Genomic DNA, 10164 nt, shown 5'->3' with positions numbered 1-10164 from the left:
CAACATTAGTCTACTATGTTGAAGCTAAATGAGACTTGTTCTTACCTTCAAAAAACCTCTGTAGCGCTTCAGATTCATCTACCACGTCCATCCTAGCGGGTCCTGCTTAAAAACTCCATGAACGATCTCCCCTTGTCCGAACGAAATCAATTCGGATCGGGGAAACTCTCACACATACATTTCGAAATCTAATCACTCCTTAAAAAAACAATTAATAATGTTTTTTTTTATCTTACATAAATCCACTTCTCGGAATAAAGTGTTGCTCAGCGACTTGGAAAATTAGGATATTGGCTTCAAGACACGCGTTGACAAATGACCAATAAACGCCTCCAGTAACAGTAACACTACCTTGAAATAAACATGAAGTAATCTATCTGTTTTTTATGTCAACGAGTAACGAATAAATCCAAGGTTGTCTTCAAGAATTATCCTTCAGGCACGCAGTCAACTCTTAATCCCGACCCGATTTTAAATGATCGACAATGTCCTTTTTGAACACACCCCAAAAACAATTGTGTTCAAAAATACGTTTATATTATGTCCGTAAAAAGTTGCCTAAAAAGTTGACAACCCGAGTGTGAGATTAGATTGTGTTCCTCCTCAGCCTGTCCCTCCCAGACTGTGTGACCAAGAGGAGAGGAGGAGAGGAGAGGAGCAGACAGGGACAGGTGTGCTGTGATCTCAACCAGAGGGATGTGCAGCCTTCTCTTTGACCACTACAGTGGTCAGTGGTGGAAAAAGTACTCCCATTTTTTTTACTCAAGTAAAAGCATCAATACTGCGATGTAGAAATACTCTGACTGTTACAAGTAAAAGTCTGGAATTCAAAATTTACTTGAGTAAAAAAATGCTATATTAACACATTATGCATGGGGACCCCTGGAACCCCCTCCAGGACCCCTGGTGGTCACTGGACCCCACTTTGAGAACCACAGGTCCACTGAAACATTCACTGCATCTTTGTTTGTTTTGTAGTAAACATGTCAGTGAATCTGACTGAACAGTCATGTGAAACCATGTGTGTGGTCAAGTTGTCTGTGTGTGGTCAAGGTGTAGTTTTCACAGGGACGTTTTGACCTGATTGAGTGGAATTAAATTACATTACGATACAAGTAGTTTTTTTCCAATCCTAAACCAAACTTAAAATTGAAGTGAATGGAGATCCTTTTCAAGGGGGCACAAATTACAATATCTTTAATGCAATTTACCAGAAATTATAGACACAAAATCCTATTTGTGGAAGAAGAAAAAGTACTATAATATTTTGTATACCCCACATGACAAGCAATTAAAGCATAATTTTAGACATATATATATAAATGAAAATAAAGAAGGAAGAATGGGCACATGCATGTTCCCCACTGAATTTGAAGGGAAAGACAGTGAACCATTGCTGGTATAAACATTAGTGTCATCTTGTGCTCAATTGATGCTAAATTCCCCTTAGATCACATACTACATGCATGGTGTTTCGTAGATATGCAGTTTTGTGCAGTATATGTACACATTGAAAAGGCTTTTGTGTGGCCTGTTTCAATTCTCTCAGATTTCAACACACTACTGTAATAATAACAGCGTTTTGTGCCCAAGCTTCCCTGGGGGGGAGGATTTAAGGGAATGATCCATTTCTCTCTCCCTTATCAGCTGTAACCCCCCTACACCCCCCGCCCCCCCCAGCTCTCTTATAACAATGCCACTGTGTGCAGCCCCCACAGCATTGGCCCCCACAGCCCCAGCGCCCCCCCCCCCCACTGAATGTGAGATGCTGTTTTGTTGTGTTGACCCCCACAGCTGGACCATCTCTCTCTCTCTCTCTCTCTCTCTCTCTCTCTCTCTCTCTCTCTCTCTCTCTCTCTCTCTCTCTCTCTCTCTCTCTCTCTCTGTCCACCCTCACCCACCCACCCACCCACCCCCCCCCCCCACACACACACACACACACACACACACACACACACACACACACACACACACACACACACACACACACACACACACACACCCACACACACACACACACACACACACACACACTGCACTTTTCCAGCATTCGACCCAAACAACGCCTCCGTTATATTTCAGCCACACTATGCAGATTGTTTCAGAGGACAAGTGAGAAAGAGATAGATGCTGTGAGGGACAATGAAACAGCTGGCTATGTTAATGCAGTTCATTTTGGTGTTTTAGTATGTTATATAAACCTGCATTGTGTTATGTGTAACTTTCTGAAGAGAGAGAGGGGCAGGGGTGGGGTTTGACGGCGTTGCGATTTTTTAATGCATTGAGATTTCATTTTACGTTTACTGTAATTCCCTAGAGTAACTTTACACTCCACGGAACGGGATACCCCTGATAGCTAACCCTAAAGTCAGTGGTTCTCAACCTTTTCAGGCCACGACCCCCCAAAAGAATCACATTTGAATTGGGGACCCCCCCACCCTGACAAGCACTTGGAATGTAGGAGTTGAGGCATTCAATTTTGTTTGACCCGGTTCCTCAAAGAAATATTGTGAAAATAGCAGATCTACAAGCTCACAACGCCTGGCAACACAAGGCGTTGTGAGCTTGTAGATCGGCTATTTTCAAAAACGTCTCTTTCTTATATTATTTGACAATTTGGCCAATGTTTGACCAGTTTTTATAGTGTAGTTTGTTGATTACCTTTGATGCAGTAATGGTCTTATTTCTTTCTTTTTTTTGGTATTAAAAAGGTCTTAAAAGTCCTTAAATTGTCACTTCACTGGCACCTGGGAACCCCCCCAAAATGAGAACCACTGACTTAAGTCATACAAGTTCCTGTAGCCTGCAAAAATAATTATTTATGAAGACATAGCATGCTGTTGTGACAGCCTACAGAGGCTTGGGGAAGTCTGACAAGAGAAATCTATTTTTACTTTATTCTATAGCTACCCCCCAGCAGGTGTATTTCTTCACATTCAGCTTGACAGTACGACCAGGCTACCACATTCCACACATAATAGATAACCTTTAAGTCAGTGGCGTGAAGTAACTAAGTACATTTACTCAAGTACTGTACTTGAGTACAATTTTACAATATTTCAAATTTTCAGCACTTTTACTTCTACTCCATTCCATCTCAGAGGCAAATATTGTACTTTTACTCCACTACTTAGTAGTTTGAAAACTTTAGTTAGTTACTTACCACTTCAACCCTATATACATTTCGGCCATTTGAAAATAGCCGATCTACAAGATCACAATGCGTTACGATGCGACGCATTGTGTTCTTGTAGATCTGCTATTTTGAAAACTTGTGAAATGGGACATTCTTCATAATGAGTATTGAGTACTTTCTACTTTTGGTACATTTTTATTCCAATACTTTTGTACTTTTACTCAAGTAAATTTTGATTACCAGACTTTTACTTGTAACAGAGTATTTCTACATTGCAGTATTGATACTTTTTAAGTAAGAAATGTGAGTACTTTTTCCACCACTGCCTGTAAGTGTAGACTAGAGACTAGAGAGAGGGAGAGAGAGAAAGAGAGAGGGGGGAGCTCTTTCACTTGTTTGTAGTATATCTTCCTTCCAATAGGTGGCGACGTTGATCAATGTAGGGATTAAGTCATCGGAAAGAAGGAGAAGATCTCATTCAAGATGGCGACGTCCAGACCAGGTCGGTTGACGCGTTGCTATGGACACCGATGTCGATGGCAGAAGTACAATTTGAAAACCTATGATGCTTCAATTTATATTAAATAACACCGATCAGTTGCTGCTTCGTGTGTGTGTGTGTGTGTGTGTGTGTGTGTGTGTGTGTGTGTGTGTGTGTGTGTGTGTGTGTGTGTGTGTGTGTGTGTGTGTGTGTGTGTGTGTGTGTGTGTGTGTGTGTGTGTGTGTGTGTGTGTGTGTGTGTCAACCGTGGTCTTAAATAACTAAAATAATTACCCTTCTCTTTGTTTGATCTCTTTAGGAAGGTCTTCCCTCGTTGTATCCTTTTTGTTTATCGTGCGTGTGCGCAGTGGTGGAAAAAGTACTCAAATGTTTTACTTATAGTAAAAGTATCAATACTGCAATGTAGAAACACTCTGTTACAGGTAAAAGTCCGGCATTCAAAATGTACTTGAGTAAAAGTACAAAAGTATTGGCATCAAAATGTACTGAAAGTACCAAAAGTAAAAGTACTAATTATGCAGAATGTCCCATTTCACAAATCTTTTGAAAATAGCCAAAGTATATAGGGATAAAGTGGTTAATGCATGTTTTGTAATAATAATTAAAATCTACAAAGTACTAAAGTGTTCAAATAATTGTAGTAGAGTAAAAGTATAATATTTGCCTCTGAGATGTAGTGGAGTAGAAGTAAAAGTACTGAAAATTGGAAATACTCCAGTAAAGTAAAAATAAATAAAAAATACCTCAAAAATGTACTTAAGTACAGTACTTGAGTAATTGTTAGTTACTTTACACCACTGTCCAACATTACAAATAAAGTCCTTTAACAGTAGGCTACATCCAGCTGTCATCTGTCCCTCTACAATCACTGCTGTACTTCACGGCCATCTACTATGTCTTCTATTTCCTCTGCACTCTCAGCATGATCATCTACAAGAGTGAGTAGCATACTCTACTGTAGGATACAAGCTGGTCCACGGGGACCCCTTGTCTTTCTGGTTGTCTATCATTCATACCAGTTAGTTGTATTCAACTTGTGTGCAAGCCCGGCCGTCTTGTTTAATCACGGACTGGATAGATCTGGTATTCTAGACGGATACAGGATAGGTGGGCACAAGGGACATCTGGGCACCTCGATTTAAAATTGGCTATTTTGTCCAAAATGTTAAAAAATAAAATATTTGTAAAATGGTCTTAGGTAATGTGAAGTATACATGATCTGAAAATGCACGGTACATCATTATCAGACTTAATTTTATCCTTTTAACTTCTTGTTAATGCCCCAAAATGACTGGAAATACAGGTTTTGTAGCAATTGTGGAAATATTAGACCTTAATTGTCGAATGTTTAAACATGTTCTAATCATGTATACTTTACATTACTCACTGTAAGAGCATTTTTCAAATATTTTATTTGTTAACATTTTGTACAAAATAGCCAATTTTACATCGAGGTGCCCAGATAACTTTCTAGTAGAATAAGGAGGAGTAGTAGCCAAGAAAAATAGATTTCTTTACCTCTCTAAATGATCTAAAGTAGTGTGTTACTGTGCCTCTCAGGTGAAATACTGAGCTACCCTGATGAGAACATCTCCTGTGATGTGGGTCTGCTCTTCCTCATGGCTGGCCTAGAGCTGCTGCGTCTCTACTTTGGTGAGTTGATACATTTTCACACTGCAGCACTATAATAAACAAAACGATAATACTGAACAGAATAGAAGGGCATTGTATAGAAATACAAGCAACTGCTGTCCTTGATATGCTTATATACATCATAACTGTTGCAATAAAGGTAGACATAATTCTGGTTTATTCATGTGCTTTACAATTGATTGTAGTTAGGTCAGTGGGCTACACAGTATATCTTATATTATTATGTATTGCAACATCAGTCTCCACAATACTTTATTTTGCCAGTGTTTTCAAGTTGAATTGCATTTTGAACAGCATCAATGTGGCATCCAAACAAGCACCATTTAGATATATATTCATGATGAGAGCTGTTCCAGTAACATCATCCAAGGGAATGGAGGAAAAAGGTGCACAGAGAAGACTGCTGGAAGGATAGAATAATGCAGCTACCCGACACAGAAGTGCCCTAAGAGGGCACCAGCCTATTTGGGGAGTACTTGTTTTCAGAGTACACGTTGTACCCGTTATTAGAGTGCCCAGTGTGGTACCCACTACCATACGAGATATGGGGATCGCTGATGTCGAAACAAAAAACCCTGGTTTTCGTTCTCGACAACTGCCGGTCCAACCAAATTCCCACTCGGCACTAACACACTCCCGCAATCATCGGTGGCATTCACCAAGTTTGAAGTCGATTAGTTGGACGTACGCGAGTTATGCCCGGGACAGATATACAGACAGATTGGATCAGTCTGAGTGAAGTCCTTGTGAACAAACTACTCAAGACTAAACGTTTTGCCCTGAACTGAATTAAACATCCTGTGGTGCAGTGTGATCCCATCCCATGTGCATCACGTTACAATAATGCTTAGTCCGACTCCTTAAGTAACGGTACAGAAACAGCTATAGAACACCATATCATACAACACACAACAATACAAATCTTTTAAAAAGTCACTGTCATTTTGATGCATTCAGCTAACACTCTCACTGATAGTTAGTCAGGTGCAGGTACTGTACAGTAGGTTGTTTGTGCTGGTTAGAAGGCCTCGCAGACGTACAACAACAGCCATGAGTTATGGAACAATATCTCTAACCAAAGTTAAATGATAGTTACTCTAACATCACCCGTCTCTGGTGATTCTAACAATCAATTTGTATAAAAATATATTCCCTCACTGTTGTTCTTTGTTTCCAGGCATGAAGGGCAACCTAATGGAGACTGAGGGCTACGTGGTGGCTAGCCTGGCCCTGACGGGGACTACCGTGCTGCTGTCTGTCTACTTCCTGGCCTGGCAGTCCTACGTGTTGCGTGCCGACATCATCATTAATGCCGTCCTCCTAGTTGCGTACTGCCTGGGTGGGGTGCTGTCTTTCATTACAGTGACCCGTTTTACCAGGTCAGAGTTTAGCTCTCAATAGCTCTTATCACAACCACTGTACTGGCATCCGCTACTCATGTTTGACAAGCTGTTTTTAATGAAGACTTTTTTTACACCGTTTTGAATTTGGAAAAAATCCTGTAGGCCTCAAGGCCTGTATTTATTTATTTATTTTGCAATATAGTGTCAAATATACGCAGCATGCTTCACCAGCATGTCTGGAGTGCACTTCAGTCTTATGTTTCATTCATACTGATTGACGAGATATTTCCGTGTAATTGACATATTATTAGTTTTGAATGGCCTGGCTACATGGAGCTGTTCTTTTGTGTACTCTTTTGTTCATGAATGAAATCAGCCCTGGTTTCTTCTGGACCTGTTTGAATTATTGATTTGGTTGTCATTCATCAAATGGTTACTGTATACCTTGAAGGATGCCGTCACATACTCAGATTTTCCTCCCAAGACAGATCGAAGGAAAATTTCACCTCACTTATTCTGAAACAATGGATAGCTTTTGTGCAGAATGCTGAAGGAAGAGATGTGTTCTAACTTCTTACTGTAAAACTGTATGCTATCCAGACAAAAGATACATTGCGTGAAAGAAAAAAGCTTGAACTGTAATGTGCCGGCATTGATTGAGTTTTACACATTTGTCATCAGTCACCCCACACATTTCACCTAAACACTAGAAAAGCTATGTAGCAAATCTAGCAAAACTTGTCTCCATAGCAGCATATTACAATTCAAATTGATGATGATGATAATAATAATAATAATACAAAAATTAATTATTAATAATAATAATGATAATTGGCACAAAGGTGCCGAACATTTGCCATTCTAATGTGCACATGTGGTTTCAGCTTTTTGTACGATGACTTTTAAGTAGTGAATCAAACCAGTTTTCACCAAAAGTGTTTCACACAGCAAGTTAAAGCTGCACTATGTAACTTTCCTCTTCTACCCTGGATTTGAACCCGGTTTCCTGAAACTTTTACCATATAGAGCCTGCCTGCTTGCTCAGGGGATGAATTTAATCTTGGCCATCAGGTCACAATTTGTGTCAGATCCTGTGTCTAGCTGAGACATGACCTTTGACACAATCTAAATGTCTCAATAGAAGAGCAGGGAGCCAAAATACAATCACCCCAATTGTATAACTTATATTGTAATGGTATTAAAATGCTAAATGGTGCATTTATAACATACTCTACCATACAGATTGGACAAAATTACATTGTATTCATTAAAAAAAAGTTACACGGTGCCGCTTTAACTGAAGAACAGTTCAATGTAATCACAAGGTCATTTCTATGTGTCCTTCATGCCTTATTACTATTTATTATTATTATTATTATTATTATTATTATTATTGTTATTGGTGAGCAGTTTCACTGCTTAGTACGTGTAACTGAAGTCACAAACAAACAAATGAAAGTTGTTTCTGGTCCTTATTTCTGAAGACTGTAAGAACGTTTATAAAGTATGAACACAGGCCACAGGACAGCGTCAGGTGTTCAAACTGAGGGTATATTTTTTTCATTGTTTCTTCCCCCGCATTGTTTTGCTAGTGTATGAGGTTGTCTCAGGAACACAATTCAGTCCTAGTTTTTGTATAGAAGGTGCAATTGTAAATATTTCTTTTGTAACATGTTTTATATGTTTCGTTGCAATAAACTTTATATTTTGTACATTTAGTAAATAAAAGACCTGATTATGTTTGTGGTACTTTAGAATTTTGGTACTAAACATAAATTATATTACGTTAAGGTAGTGTAAGTGATATTTTTTGGTCAAAACAAAAAGTTTTTTGTTAAAAGGTTAAAGCACTATATTGTGATAGTAATCATTGCTATATAAGGTGTTTGTTCAATAACAGGGGTCCTCACCATCTCTCCAGCTCTTTAATAAAACAGAAAATAAATGTTCAGGTGGGTTGCACATTTTCAACCAATCAGGAGAGAGTACCCATTTATCAGGTTCAATTTTATACTGTTCCAGTTCCAACTATGTCTGCTCATGTCTTTGTGTCATCATTTCCAATTTAACTTGTTTATCCTAGTCTCGCGAGCCAGACTGTTGCCTCCCACTTTTTTCAAATGCTTCCGTCACACAGTACAGCTCTGAAAATGATCCACGGTCACGGATAAAGCGTACATTTCTCCTACTGTAAATCAAATTAGTCGAAGCATATATAGCTTGCTGTTTAGCATCAATGGGAATTCAAAAATATATTTTAAAGATATTTTCGTGAACGGAAATGACGAACAGATGACAGCTTCCGTTTTCAGCTTTCGGGAGGTGTAGCTCTAGACCAAGTATAATATATTATTCCTCTATGCTCTAGTCTAGACTCTATATAGCATTCGGAGATAGTGGAATAGTTGTCTGGCTACGCGAGACTATGTTTATCCTGTATGAGTCCTCTCTCCTGATTGGATAAAATTGGTATCCTGACCTGAAAATGCATTTTCAACAAACACTCTATATAGCAATGATTACTATCAGAATATATAGTAATGTAACACTTATTTTAACAAAGGAATATCACTTACCTACCTTTAAATAATATATGTATTATTTTTCTCCAGTAGAGGGCAGGAGTGTCTTGTTAACATTTTGAATGACACCAACATTGATTTATAAACACACCAAACATTTTATATACAAACCCCTTTTATTATTTCTGTAATAAAGGCAACATTATTTAGGGACTTACGCCCAAGTTTAACTCTTTATTTTTATATAAATTATATTCTATATAACTTATATGTGAGCCAAAGTTTATGTTCATTGTTTCTTGGTGTGACAGCAACTATGTTTATCAATATCATACGTTTCAGTTTTAGCTATAAGTTCTACTTTACACCTTATCCATAACATAAGCAGATTTGTCTTTGGAATTTAGTGAAACTTTCTGCTGCCTTCCACCACTTCATCCTTCAAACAGGCCATTACTCAGCTGTGACAGGTGAAGTTAATGATCAAACCCAACTCCAAGGTTTCCAAAGTAACCAGCTTCAACACATTGCATTTATATGTGCCTGTGCTTGAGCAACAACTATCTGTGCACAGATGTGTTACATGAGCGGTTCTCCAACTTTCCTTTGTACCAGGAACCCCATACAAGGTTTGTGTTGTTAAAATGTTTCAAAAATATTCCAATTCCAAATGTTTCTATTTATTTTGAAAATAGCCTATCAAATCAAACTGTATTTATGCACATTTAAAGTAACCGAGATTGACCAAAGTGCTGTACAGGGTAAAACAAACAATCAAAAGCATAGGCATATACAAGTAGTGTCAACATGAGCACAAAACACATATATGCACAAAATTAAACAAACAAGATGAGCTCAGATGTGGTTATTTACAAGCTCACATTGTGAACTTGAAGATCAGCTATTCAAATAGCTGATGTACAGTATATAGGTTTAAAGTGGTTTAAGTGATTTTGATATTAACTCATTTTGCTGAGGACCCCCTGGCACCTTCTCAAGGACCCCTGGA

At 38.5% G+C, this 10164-nt stretch overlaps 2 protein-coding genes across 2 annotated transcripts in view; one reads left to right on the top strand and one right to left on the bottom strand.

Annotated features, from left to right (window-relative positions):
- myrf (myelin regulatory factor) overlaps positions 1-131 on the bottom strand; it is a 25326-nt gene extending 25195 nt beyond the window's left edge. The window contains exon 1 of the mRNA XM_080437463.1: positions 46-131. Coding sequence (XP_080293589.1) covers positions 46-91 — 46 coding nt within the window. The 5' untranslated portion in view covers positions 92-131. The remainder of the gene's footprint in view (positions 1-45) is intronic.
- A 3743-nt stretch (positions 132-3874) lies between these two features.
- Positions 3875-8262, top strand: LOC308091421 (transmembrane protein 80-like). The gene is made up of 4 exons (XM_080437039.1): positions 3875-3952; positions 4482-4575; positions 5198-5290; positions 6468-8262. The coding sequence occupies exons 2-4, from the start codon at positions 4560-4562 to the stop codon at positions 6689-6691; spliced, it is 333 nt and encodes a 110-aa protein (XP_080293165.1). The 5' UTR covers positions 3875-3952; positions 4482-4559; the 3' UTR covers positions 6692-8262.
- The last annotated feature ends 1902 nt before the right edge of the window (positions 8263-10164 follow it).

Source organism: Gymnoscopelus braueri, assembly GCF_963280865.1.
Source record: "Gymnoscopelus braueri genome assembly, chromosome: 9".
In the NCBI taxonomy this organism is placed as follows: domain Eukaryota; kingdom Metazoa; phylum Chordata; class Actinopteri; order Myctophiformes; family Myctophidae; genus Gymnoscopelus; species Gymnoscopelus braueri.
Note: the sequence above shows the minus strand (reverse complement) of the source record. Positions and strands in the feature narration are given on the sequence as shown.

What these genes read in the sequence shown, in the direction of transcription:
- LOC308091421 (XM_080437039.1), top strand. An exon ending in GCTGCTGCGTCTCTACTTTG is followed by an intron (nt 5,291 to 6,467) that starts GTGAGTTGATAC and finishes CTTTGTTTCCAG; the next exon opens with GCATGAAGGGCAACCTAATG.